Source organism: Taurulus bubalis (genome assembly GCF_910589615.1).
Source record: "Taurulus bubalis genome assembly, chromosome: 7".
In the NCBI taxonomy this organism is placed as follows: Eukaryota; Metazoa; Chordata; class Actinopteri; order Perciformes; family Cottidae; genus Taurulus; species Taurulus bubalis.
In genome coordinates this window covers 17,175,850-17,190,440 of record NC_136595.1, presented here as the reverse complement: position 1 = coordinate 17,190,440, position 14,591 = coordinate 17,175,850, and the positions used below count along the sequence as shown (strand labels likewise).

The 14,591-nt window shown below is 39.0% G+C and overlaps 1 protein-coding gene across 1 annotated transcript; it reads right to left on the bottom strand.

Annotated features, from left to right (window-relative positions):
- Positions 1-3,187: 3,187 nt before the first annotated feature.
- On the bottom strand, positions 3,188-7,479 carry nmur1a (neuromedin U receptor 1a; the record flags this gene model as incomplete). The annotated part of the gene is made up of 2 exons (XM_079221517.1): positions 3,188-3,564; positions 6,564-7,479. 2 exons carry the CDS (start codon positions 7,477-7,479, stop codon positions 3,188-3,190), a joined length of 1,293 nt encoding a protein of 430 aa, XP_079077643.1.
- Positions 7,480-14,591: the final 7,112 nt, after the last annotated feature.

Genomic DNA, 14,591 nt, shown 5'->3' with positions numbered 1-14,591 from the left:
GGATTGTCTTCCTATCTGAACTTACGCTAGAGCTAAATTTCCTTCTGCAGCTGAGCCGACACCGTCCAGTGTTGTTTTTATTAAATCATTAATATCGTTCCTTCTGATGGCTTGTGTGTCTGATGTTTTAGTGCCGTAGTTTTGTTGGATTGTTTTGTCATGTTTTTTTTATAACTAAATGTGACTGATTTGTTCTTCTTGATATAGACTACGTGTTTGTTAATGACGCAGCATCCCATCATGCACGTATTTATGTAAACGATATCAGACAGCAGAGAAGGCCTAGGTAGAAAATGCACGGCCCACCACTGGTTAAACTTACCTGACATGAATTAAAAAGACAAGTTATAGTAAACCTCTCTACTTTTCCTCTACTGTAAACACAGGGTTTATGATTAGGATTGACAGGGACTATGAGTGCCATTTTAGTTGAACATTTTGTTTAGAGAAAAAGACAGTGATGCCGGTGCATACAACTTGTAAATATTCTCCACTTTGTTTTCATTTGAGAACTCAGACAAGGTCCACAGGCTTGTTAAATCTAGCTGAGGTTAGTGTTCTTCTTATGTGACAACATATGACGGCACAAGAGTGAATCTTTCGTTTGTGCTCTTCCAGATGGGTCCAAGTGAAGGCTGTATTCACAATCTGCTGATGGACTCTGTTGAGAGTTGTGCCTGTGCATTGATGAGGCCTTATTTTCCGATCTTCACTTCCCCCTCAGGGTCGAGTTGGCTATGATTTCCATTTGCTATTATTTAGAGGAGGAGTATTTCAGTGTGACCGAATATTGCCCCCAGATGTTTAACGATGCCTAATCTTTCTTTGCAACTAATCCAAGGGTTTATAGCAGCTGGCACGATTCAAGTCTTTACGGCTTGGGGTTTCATTTGAAACAGTTTATAAGTATTTAAGAGAAAATTGTCTGATATACTCTTATACGGGGGTGTGCATCTTTTCCTCTCAAGGTGATTCATTATCTATCTTGATATATGCACATGGTGTGCAATAAAATACAAATGATGTCATGTTACAATTTGTTCCAGATATCGCACTTCTTCAAGATGATCTGATTCATTGTACAACCCTCGTACAATGACAAAGAAAAACCTTGTAACTTGTAACCTTAATTGATAGTATTCTCATGAAGTATCATATATTGCATTCATATATTTCCTTTACTAAAACTAACTCGCTACAAGACAGCTTCGAAAGATCACATTTTCTGCTGACAATGTAGATTTCACTAGTTTCACTAATCGGCATAAAATGCAGACATTACTTCAAGGAGCCTAGTAAACAAATAATATTTATGCTGCAATAATAGCCAACAAATATTACAGATACAAATTGAATTATCAAGGTTTGGAATTCAGAGAATGTCTTGTTTCAGTACAAGAATGGGCAACTTATGTAATTTTAATCTTGAAAACCAGTTGAATACAATCAACCAGCTGTTAGGACAGAAAACAACAAGAGAACAGAGACTACATTTATCACCCAATATTTACCACAAAAAACGACCTGGCACTCTACTCATTCATATTTACTCTTCCCCACAGTGGGGAAGAGTAAATATGAATGAGTAGGGTGAATGAGCCCTTATGAAATAATGTCGAGGATGTGCATAGGAAAATTGCTTTAGTTCCAGAGAACGTTGTGGAAACTGTGCTGGGCTGTGATTTCTCCTCTTCCACCGATGAAATCAATCCAAAGGGCTTCCGTGATGATGGCGGCTCCTAGGAGATCTTCCTGGTCCTTCATCGGATGCGCTGTGCATCCATGCCACACATAGCAAGAACCTACAGTGGCTAGAGACATTACACGGCCCGTGGCCATTGTAACTCCCTGAATCAGAGTCGTCCCAACACACCTACATTTCTTAGCAGCTGCAGCCAGCTGTATCCCCAGTGTCTCATCAGGGATGACCAGAGGCTCTGCTCCCACTGCTGTTGGCGTTGAATCTTGAGCCGCGCTTGGAGGCCGGGCCGGCTGGTGGCTGCGATCTTTAGCCGGTCTACACTCACGCACATCTTTAGTAGGCAAATGCTTGCCAGTCTAGTAAAGGCCGTAGGGATTTAGAGCTGTAAATAAATACACTGTAGGAGGACATAGTTTTTGGCTTAACGTTTTTATGGTTGGTTTACCAGACAGTAACAGTAGCTGTCAGATAATGTGCCACTACAGTACTACCAGTGTGCCTGAAAGCCTAGCCCATCATATTGTTTAAAGGCATTCAAAAATCATATTTGTCATACTTTTACATGGGCAGCATTTCCCATATCATACAAAAACCTTTGCAAGCTGGACATATGCTAAACATTCTTGGCTAATCATAACAAGCGTATGAATTTCATTGTCACAACAAAAATCACAAAGCTGCTTCCTATTTGAAATTTCAACACAAATTATTTTCCATAGGGATAAATAACATCGCTACACAAAGAACACTTTAAACAATTTAAAGCAGTAAAACAGTTAGCATAAATTTCTTCAACACACAAACACGAGCGTAAACTAAACACAGCAATATAGTGTACAGTATTTACTTACAGACTAATGCTAGGGATCTTTGACACTCGTATTACAAATGATTTGATATGAATAATTACAACATGGATGATTACAGGTGCAGTATCAGGAATACAATAATTTTTGCATTGCCATCTGTCATTTCTTTCTTTCCTTTTTTCCTTATCTTTATTAATTTTTTTTCCTATAGTTTACATAGAAACTTCAGTTTAATGTTATGTTAAACCATTGTGTTTAACATATCCTTACTGTATTTATTGCCAGTATTTTTTGTATACTGTACTGTCCTCATTTAAACATATTTTCAAATGTCCATCTGTTTTCATCATAATGGCTTCAGACATTGAACATTGGATGTTATCTGTGCTGGCAAATTCAAGTTGACATTCCAGTGTGCATTCCTGCCTCATTTCGGAGGGCTTGAGTCTGAATCTAAGCTGCCTAGGCATGCTTCTAAAAGTATGTGATTTGCTGAGTTACTAATAAACTTGTCAAAAGCAGCACTTACATTACACAGCATACGGATAGCTTCAGCTTGTTCTGCAGTTCTTCCACGCTGACTATTTAAGGTTTATGACAGTTCAAGGATGCAGTGGCTCAGAATGGAACCATCCTACAAACAATATCTCCCCCTTCAAATACACTTTGAGTTGTTTTAACACGAAAAACAGGTTTCATCTTTTTTCATTTCTCCTGCCGCAGCTTCAACAACAGCAGCACCATTGCTGAGCGGCACTTCACTCAGGGTGCTGCGGAGTGTCACCCGGGTGACACTGAGCGAGTGCTTTCTGGGATTAACGTGGTAAGGCCGATGACACATTACCTCCTTGAACATTTCTCTAAAGCGTGTGGACATCAGGTTGTACAGGATTGGGTTGACTGCTGAGCTAAGGTAGAAAAACACTCCGGAGATGATGTGCACATACTGGAAGATTTTCAGGTGGTTGTCAGTCCAGGCATTAATGAAACTCCACATGAGGCGGTCAGTGTGAAACGGGGCCCAGCAGATCCCGAAAACCACCACTAAAACAACTGGGAAAACAGCAAGAGACAATGGGAGACATCGGTAGAGAAGGTTTTAATAGCCGTACATTGATTGATGTTGCTAACATGCTCTCTGTTCTCAATTATATTGTCTCTTTGAGGCCTGTGTGTCAGTGATGCAGAAAATATCTGTTCTTCTGGGTGAACAGCCTATGATTTGGTCCGATAAAAGCTTGACTGCTTGATTTTTATTTAAATAAGGCACGTTACAGCCATTATCTTATTTGTAAAATGTAATTTTACCCGTAATATTTTTAGTATTTGACAAAATGTGAGAATTGATTGAAATAGCATTACATTTTTGCAATTACAAGATCACAAATCCATAGAGGGAGAGCTCTTTTTCAAGGATATACTACACATGTATGTCTTATCTGTAGATATCTTCTTCAAGCATGATCCCCCCTATGCCTAATTGGACAAACACACCACTTATTTGGGTGTCATTGATCTTGTCTTCCAGTTTGTAAAACAGGAAAATCATAGCAGCTGTTTTAGACAAATCTATCAAACTACTCTCTGAAATCAGTTGTATTGACATTTGTGGCAAGAAACAGGCCATGCTGGGTCTGAATCATGCTTTTTTCTATATCATGTAACCATCCCCATTAAGTATCCAATATGTGGCATGACTTTGACTATTAATATTGTGATGAGAGCATTTACCTTTGGTATTATAGTAATTGTTAAATTCAGAAATTAGATATGTTACTTTACGGTATTTTACAGTACATTTTCACATATTGTGAATTAATTAACTAATGTATTTGTCCAGAAAAGAGTCAAACTTTTAAATACATGCAGTTATACAAATGTTTGCACGGGAGCTCTGCTGCTCCTACTGCTCATCAGCACCTGGATGAGCAGTAGGATGGTGTCATTATCACAAGTTACTGACAGTATATCTGAATGTTTTGATTAGACGGAACTGAATAATATCTGCATGGTTGGTGTCACCTTTCATGGCCATATCATAGTTATTCATGTTCATAAGCAGCTTTTAACCATCAAGGATGCGTTTAACGCTACCGTTGCATCGGCTTCTACACATCCTTTGATTCTTCTGCTTTAACCTTTAAAGCCCCGTTAAGCACCAAGGCATTTTTTAGGATTTAGCTCGAAATAGCATACCCAAACTAAAAAGGGTGTATCTCTGCAACCACAAGGGATATTTGAATAATTTTGGTGTTATAATAAAGGCAACCCTTGTGAGCTTTTGGTCAGATGTGTAAATATTAGTATATATGTTGCTGGCTAAGAGTAAATAAAGATTGAAACACAGAACAAATAGAAGTTCCAGGTCCGCCTATAGAAAAAAAAAGCACTTTCAGGATGATTATCTCCTTGAAATGATGCTTCACTAAGCCCTGAAGCTCTCCCAAATCATAGCACAATATGTGAACAGTCTCTCTGCACTGTTTTCACTTGAAAAAGTGAAGCAGAACAAAGTCAGATTGGGTAAAGTACAGAGAGTGTGGATTTACTGGGGGAAATGCATTTTTTCAACAACAAAAAAATAAAGTTTCAAAATGTGCTGACTCAGCGATTTATGTTGCTGTGTTCTTTGGTTCGTATCTCGGTGATGCTTTGCAGCAGAGGGATTTGGTGAATAGATTTGGAATCTGTGTGAAATTGTCTTGCTTTTTGCTGTTTGTCTTTTTCTGATAGCACCAAGCCACGGGCTGCTAGTTCCAGAAACATGCAGAGTGGGCTGACTCGTGACAAAATTATAACTATTTTATTTTAATCATTATTTTAGTTGGTGTTTGAGTTGTGTTGAAATGGCTGACTAATTATTGTAGCCCAAGTTCTCTTGTTTAATTTGATGTGTAGCATCAATATACTTGTTCATGATTATTGTAATGTTTTACAGTTTAATTAAAATCTTAAAAAAGGACCTATATAGGTCCATGCGGGGCTTGCAAAATAAGCATTCAAAACTCAGAAGAACATTCTTTTGTATGTTTTCACAGTTTAAAGTAACATAGGCTCTCTGGAAGAATATTGATACAATATTTGATTTAGAATCATTTGGACCACAAACCCAGGACATATAAGGTATTTGCAAAGATAATATTAAATTATATCTGTATGTAGCTGTATCTTTTCAAGACTCCTATTGCAGTCTATGTAGATTTTAGAAAATCTAGTTTTCATCCAGTAATATGTGTTCATCAACAGAAATGGTTTTATATGAAAGGTAAGTAGTTTTTCTTTCTAACGATACCCAAACATGCATATTTGGTGTTCATAGAGATCCCAAAATTGCTGGATGAAATTGATTTAGACATCCGTGCCTACGTAGTATGGCAGTGTTTTTTATCGTCCAATGGTATGATGAAGGTGGAGACAACCATCTAATCTAGCCTTTGTTGTTCTTGAAGAAAACATAGGAAAATTTAGTCCATTCTATCAAAGTCAAAGAATTAGGTCATATTAGCACATGTGAGGTGCTCTTAGTTTGTATCTAACAATGCTGTTATGCACCTGAAGCACCGGGCCAAACAGAAGCCTACCTGTGCAGCAGCCTGTTTGTCTTTCAGCCATGTTTGACATAAAGTAGCCCCCACATGTTGACACAAAGCTTTGTTAACAAGCACAGGAAGGAAACTCTTAAACGTGAATATTAGCAGCTTACACCATTTGCCCAAGCCTAGGTTTTCATGTGACAAATGCAAAACTACGCAAATAAATGCTGTTGAACTGTTGAAAGGTAGCTAATGTTAACATGATGTTAGAAGTGCTATAAATGCTAAATTATATGTAAAAGCTGAATAATTTTTACTGACTTCACTATCACTGCCTATATTTATATCTTTGAGTAAATCTAAAAAAAATGCATAAATTGCGAATCTGAGGACAGTTTATGAATCCGTGAACACCGATTACAGAGGGCGCTGTTTAAAAATGTGTTTGCATGTTTTACACATCAAATACATTTTACTATCATGTGACCCCAACGGGGTCAGTACTTGTTTAATACTCACATAACATTTTGGTGACCTGCCGGCGACGGGCCTTCTGCTGCTGTGATCTGACGTGACAGAAGCTGTCCTGTCCAAAGCTCTTCTTCGCCTCCAGCTGATGCATCTTCTCCTGCTTCAGCTGCAACCCAATGAGCATGTAGAGAGCGCTGATGGTGAGCATGGGCAGCACGAAAAATACAAAGGTGGTCACCTGGATGGTCAGGTTGTACATCCAGCGCGGTTTCACCGGCATACAGATTGCTGAGTCAGGGATCTCGACGGAGATGTTCCCCGAAAAACTGTTGGAGGTAGTGTGAAGGACGGCAATTCCATGCAGACTTGTGTTTGGTAAAGCACACAACACCGACACGCCCCACACCGAAAGGATGACCCGCTTGGCATGGGTACGCGTCACAACGTACTTTGCGCGTAGCGGGTGCACCACAGCGATGTAGCGCTCCACGCTCAGCGCTGTTACGTTGAGGATAGACGCAAAACACACAGTCTCGAATATGAAGGTTTTGAAGTAGCAGCCACCATGCCCCAGGAGGAAGGGGTAGTTCTGCCACAACTCATACAGCTCTAATGGCATGCCGAGCAGCAGCACCAGCAGATCTGATACCCCCAAGCTGAACAAGTAGTAGTTTGTTGGCGTCCACATCACTTTGTTGCGTGCAATGACAGTGCACGTCAGCACATTCCCCACCACACCTACCAGGAAGATGAGCAGGTAGATGAGGCAGACGGGAAGGAACACAGGTGATCGACGAGGCCCCAGATATATCTCCAGGTACTCTTCTTCTGTCAGACATGCATCATTCAGATCAATGTGGCTCCCATTCACGCCAGAGGTCAGGTTGACACACTTTTCCCCCGGAGGACATAACCAACCATCTTTTTCAGCCATTAGATCAAACGAGCAGTTAAAAGCTGACATCCTGCTGAAATAATCAGACTCGCTATCTGAGAAAAAAAAAAAGATGAAACATCCATATGAAATTACATTTCAGGGGAAATCTTTTGAATACACATTAGCATGAAGGTAATAGTATTTTTACAAAATGGATTTCTCACCATGGTTGAGCAGGAATCAAAGTTTTGTCGACTACTGCACATTTATGTCAGCACAAATAAGGCAGGAGTTGTTTCACATCTTGATCTTAAGTTTGCTGACCAATTCCCAGAACTGTATAATTAGATTAGCTATGACTGTTGTTTCTGCCAATTAATCTTGAATTGACTTCCGAAAGTGAGCAGAAGACCAAGTGATTAAATACGCTTGAATAGCCATCTGTTTGCTGCCCTTTAAGTAGAACTCCAATTTGAATGTGAAGGAAGTAATTTGTATTGACAAACTCACAAATAGTCTTTCAGCTCATTGTTTTGTTTTGTGTCATCGTTCTAATTAGAACCTTTTCCAGGTGCAATAGTCAGCTGTTTTCACCAAAAAAGTTCTAAAACCCCACTTTAAACCACTTCCTGCTTGACACCAAACAGCAGACAGACAGAGTTAGCGACTAGCTGGTGAACATTATTTGGTAAAGAGCTATATATTTCTCTCAGTTGTTGGTGAAGACCAAAAATAGAGCTGAAAGGAGAATGAATGTTGGACTTACATTCACTTAAATTAATGCTGATGTTGCTTTATGTCAATGTGTGTTAGCTGCATGGCCCACAGGTGGCAAAATAACCCTCAGCATCAGTTAATGTACATTTCAAATGGACCACAATTATCAAGTTTTTTTTAAAGGGGTTGGTAATTTCCAGAAGGAGTAAAAAGCAGGAGTATAGCACATATTATAGCACATATTATTGGGAATATTTGTACATAATTGGTAAGTATATACTACCACATCACCTGTCTTTATGGTAAAGAAGGGACATGCCTGCCAGTGCTACTTTGAGGCGTTGTTTTGTAGTTTTGGACAACAATGGAGGACTTTGACATGAGCTACTGTATTGTATATCAGACTTCTATATACACAGGATCAATTTATTGTCAGAATTTGATGGGATTTATCGACAATGACAAATATGGAATATTACTCAATTTATAATTTCCCTTTCTTTGAGCTGTCCAATATGTGAAAATGTTTCACCGACAAGAGGACAGGGAAATGGCGGGGGAGGTTTTGGAGCTAGTGCATTAATGAAGACTGCAATAAATGTTGTTTGTCTCAAAATTATTCCATTACCATGAAAGTTTAATGCTCAGTGGGTGGAGAGTGGCTGTATTGGGGACTCTATTCTTGGTGAGTCACATACATTACATGTTCTGAGTGTTTACCTATTTGGATGTACATTCAGTTGACGGTACAGTGTGTACTCAAAGCACTAAGCTGATTGAAGTGGCCCATGATCGTAGGTGCAATGATATTATTTACCTTGTCACATCCTGCTCGGAGTCAAATTCTTTGATATTCATTCTTTATCAGTTCTTTATTCATGCAGTACAAATTCAATGGGGTTACACACATTTACACCTACAAGTTGTTCAGTTAAAATTCAGATCTGTGAGATGTACTAAAATTTGCTAAATGGGATATTACAACATTTTTGGAAATTTGTGAAACCTGTACAACATAATTCAAGTATAAAAAGAAGCATAGGCATTTTAGGGGTGGGGGCTGGGGTAAGACTATTTATTCCCATGACTGGTCGCCAGGCAACCAATAGAGACTCTAATAGAGACTCCATAAAATGACCATTCCCAGCATGTAACATTAAACAAATTGTTGAACTGTCTTATTGACACTTTTTGTCATGCACAGATAAAACACATGCAATTTAATCCTTATTTATTGAGCTGCAGAAATATTGTGAGGGGGATTTTGTTACCTTTCAACAGAACCAGGCTAGCTTTTTCTACCCTTTAGGCCACTGCTTGTGCACTAATAGTGGCAGGGATAAATGAGCAGATTCTCATAAATGCAGTATGTCCTTAAGATATATATATATATATATATAATTATTGGTTTGTAAGTTCATAACATACAGAACATTTGATTATGCTTACAGATGAACTTCTTCGGCGTCCGTCAGACTTGGGCTGACGTCGGAGTAAGGGGAACTGGTCAATTAGCTGAATGTTATTTACTGACTTTGAGGTCAAATCTAACGATATTACCATTTTTCCAAGTGAGAGCGGGATGATGAGATAGACAGGGAAGGGTTTTGCTTCCAGTTTAATTAATAACTGTTGATAATGGATGCAGGAACAAACAATGTTTATTGTTCCACAGATTTACATATATCAGTCAGAAGTATTTTCTTACCAAATTATGTATTTCATCAGAATGCATTTTGTTCGTCTATGATTTTTAAACACAACCAGCGGTATGGCATGTATTGTACAGTGGAGGCACATCCATTGCATCACATCAAATTGCATACAATACACCATTACCATGTGGCTTTAGAGTGCAGCCCCTGCTGTGTATTGAATTACTTCTTTTATCTATATAATATATGTAGCCCCAGGAGGGTCTCACATTTTTTCAAAACACTGTTTTATGCCTGTTTTAAACTGCCAATGACTGCCTGCTGACTCCTCACTCACTATTCTGAACCAGTCCCCGGCCATAGTGGTCACTAGTAATAACCCAGTCAAGTGCATTGCCGACTTCCAGCTTCTACTCTGCACCCAGAGACACAACGGGAGTTAACAATTAGCAACCTTTTATTGTTTTGGACCAAGTTTACCAGCTAACTGAACTATCGGTACACATACTGCTGAGTAACTCTTGGCCACTGCTCAGCAGCTGAAGACATGGTGGGGAAAATCAAATTGCACACTTTTATTGTTTTGGACAGTGAGCGTGGCTAACAGGTAAGGACATACCAGTACACCCACACTACTGAATACATTGCCGCCATTCAGCCGGTGCTATGCAGACGGAGTTTGGTGAGTTTTTTTCCAAGATGAAATGAAATGTGTGTCTTATATGAAAACATGTGACCCCATTGCTTACATACATCACTGATCTTTTTTTTTATTGGAATACAATTCATTTTTACAATGCCTTACAGTCCAGTAGTGTCTATATAGACACTACTGGACTGTAAGGCATTGTAAAAATTAATTGTCTATATTATAGACGGTTACCCAAGAGTGGGTTGTAATCATTCAATTACACCATACAGGAGTGTTGTTGAACACACACCTGGCAAAGATTTACTTTGTTTGATAATTATACTCCCTTTTCACAATTCTCCAGTGATGTTCTTCACTGTCATTTTATTTTTATTTGTACAGTTATACTTACTTATTCATATTTGGTATTGTTACAAAGTGTAAAGCAGGAGGAGAAATAGTATAGTACAGAGATGACACAATACAACGGTCCTATTTTTGTTTACATTCAGTATATTTTATTTACATTGTATGGTTTTGGGCTGAATAAGCCACCAGGACTCTGAGTAAGATTGCAGACAGAAAGGTAGAATAAATTATTCCTTTCAACAGAGATACATCCCCCCCCATTGTTGTTCTGTCCTGTAATGATATTTCAGAGGTTTTACTTCGATGACTTTCCCCCTACAATCCTGTTATGCTGATCTTGGCACTGGCTTTAACAGGCAGACCACTTTGATGAATTAAGATGAAGTTATAGCTTCAGTATTCTAAACCTAAGCACATTATATATTGTTGGTTTCATGCACAAATATTAAGATTAATAGAATGTTATTATAAACAGTAGTCATACAGTAGCGGTTTATTGAGCACCAAATGCTCATCTGAGTATATTAGCTCATCATGAAAGGACAAATGTTTTTTTGATACGTGATTTAAAAAAACACTTAAAACAACGTTAAAACAACCGTAGCATTGAAATTGAAAAGCTTTGAATTAAAAACAATACATTGGCCAATTTCATGATGATACCCACAAAGGTCTTTTACATTTATGAGGCACTCAATCATGAAGTGATATTTATAGGAGATAGTGGTATACACAATTTCAGTGTCTTATTCCTAGACTCATGATGAATAGCTTTCCAAAGAGCTTAAATCTTCTTACCTCCAATGTGTTTCCTTGTTGTTATTCCTTTGTGTAAACACAAACCAATGTCTTGACTGGAGTGTGACCAATGTGCTGCTTTCTCAGTCTCATCTGCTTCTGATCTGTCGCACTCTACTTGAGCCTCACTCATGATCACACACGCGCACACACCCACTCTCACTCTGTCATTCTCCCTCACCCGACCCTTAAAATACCACCCATTCAAACCTTAATTTAAAACTCTGCCCACACTTACTAGTATAATTACTGTCATGTCAATTTGGTACTGCCAAGAGCTGAGTGCCTTTACTGCTGAAAGCAAAGAAACTGATTATTGAGCTTCAAATATTACGGTCAGAAGTCAATTCACCTTTTGCAAAGCCCAGCCACTCGCTGCTACTCCTATTAGATCTACCATGGAGCATCCACTGGCACTAACTGCACTCCCTGCATTAATATTATCTAATTTTGTGTCAATTACAAAGAAGCGCAGACAGACAAGGTCTACAGTATGTGTTTGAAGGATATATCCAGCATGTGTGAAAACATGGCGAAACAAATAATGATAGCGGCTAAAGCTTACAAATCACAGTGTAAAAGTGAACCACCCCATCTGGTAATCGGGAAAGAAGACAATGACAACAACACAGTTCCGGTAAAGCCGGGAGGTCTTTATTCAGCAAGCAAAAGCAGCATGTGTATATCTGGCACAGTTACTGGTTATTTTTGTCTGTCAGCACTACCTACATGTATAGATCCTAGAACCTCGCAAAACACTCAATACATGGAATACGTTTTGGTCCAACAAGGGAGAGCAGTGTATGATACCCCAAAACAGAGACTCAAGCACATTATCGGAAGAAAAGCAAATCATTCTCTTTCCCCAAAACTGTTACAACAGGAATAAATTGTTAAAAATCTATTGTTAAATAGATTGTTGTTGTTTGTCTAATGTATGCACCACCCGCCAAGACAAATTCCTCGTATGTGTAACATACTTGGCAGATAAATGGTTCTGATTCTGATCTGAAATACCTCAAAAACAATAAAACAGTTAACAGTTAAGGAAAAAACTGGTTACTGATACATACGCCCATACAGTACATATATCCTCATAAGTATATATTTATTCGTATACTACTGCCAGCACGCACATTTAAATAAATATAATCTGATTGATTTGGGTGATGAAGCACTTAAAATTAGCCGATACATTTTCCCAACACTGACGCATTTAACTGATATATTTGCGACGTTTATGTCTCGCAGCGGGGGTGGTGTTAAGCTGCGTTCACACCAACAACGCTGCAAAAATGTTGGAATATTCGCAACGCGTTTGCTGTGAATGATTAAGTTAATGAATTCCTCATATGCATTCATGATCATCTCCTGCTTCTCAGCGGAGAGAAAAAAAGGGTTCCTCTGAGTTTTTTTGCCATTGTGCTGTTAGAAGATCGTGGTGTCAGTGCTCAATTATTATCCCTTCTGAAGAGGAGCGGGCACGCGCATTTATCCAGATGACTGACGTCTGGTTAGAATTAACAAGACCGTTTCAGCACGGATCTTCCATGGAGAAACCGAGTTAGCCTGATGTCAATCATCTCGCTAATTTAAGCTGGCTAATAGGACATTTGATCGATTTTGTTGAGCCAGGTACGAGAAATAGGGCCCAGGACTTGTTCGCTTCAAGGACTCTGAAGCGGGCAAGAAAGGTTGTAGCCGACCCCGCTCACCCTGGACATAACTTGTTGGAGTCCCCTCCCTCTGGCAGGAGGCTGCGGTCCATTAGGACCAAGACCCCTTACCAAAGAAACAGTTTTTTCCCGTCAGCAGTCAGGATTTTTATTTTCTGCGTTTTTATTTTCTTTAGATCCAACTGTAAATATTCATTACACCCAATTGTAAATATTCATGCTCCCTTTTTATTGCATTCTGTTTTATGTTTATCGTTAAATGTTTATTGTTAAATGTAATGCACCTCCCACCAGGACAAATTCCTTATATGTGTAAACTTACTTGGCAATAAATGGTTCTGATTCTGATTCTGAATTAACGAGACTGTTTGAGCGCGGATCAGCCTTTGAGAAACCGAGATAGCCTGACTTCAATCATCGGGGTAATTTAAGTTGGATAATAGGACATTTGATCGACTTAGTTGAACCATGTATGAGCAACGGGGCCCTGTGATCGATGGAACTCAAAGTTTTATATTTGTCTTTCTGTCTTTACTTCCCCTTAACCTAACTCTCACCCTATTCTCTGTTATTTTATTGCCCCTTATTTCTTGCCATTATATAGGCAGAGTGGACTATATATAGGGGAATGAAATGTCTCAGTGCAGATAGGAAAACATATACTGATCATCCTCATCTCACCTAATATGTTATTGTTCTTATTAGAAGCTCTGTCACCTACTTCCACTCAGGAAGCCCTGCTCAAAATACAAGAGCCCGATTCAAAGCGACAATAAGTAGATGTTGCTAAATCTCATGATATTCCCCAGTTTCTTCTGCTCAATGCTTTTAGAAAGCCTCAGCTGTGGCAAAATGCACTGGAGATTAATTTTCCACTTTATCCATTCTTTCTTGTGCTGCTTTATCACACAGTAGGGGCGGCTGTAGCTCATGGGGATGAGTGGTCGTTCTGTAACCCCAAGGTAGCCGGTTTGATCCCTGGTCTCCCCATAGTTCGCATGTCGAAGTGTCCTTGAGCAAGACACTGAACCACTAGTTGCTCCCCGGGCGCTTCACAGGCGCCTTAATAATGAAGGGTGGGTTAAATGCAGAGAGGGATTTATAAAGGATAATTTCATTTTGCACTGTAGCTGACTGGATTATGTTGGAACTGGAACCCGAAATGTGCAACAGTAGAGATTGATTGAAAGATTATTGTATAATTGTACCCACTGAAGTTGTTGTATTTCCCATTTTTATGGGGTTTTTCTAAATTTTGTGTGCTATCACATTTATCTAATTTAGACATAACAAGGCCAGTATAATATATGGAGGGTGCAATTTGCAGCAAAATGTATTCGACTTCACCAAGCA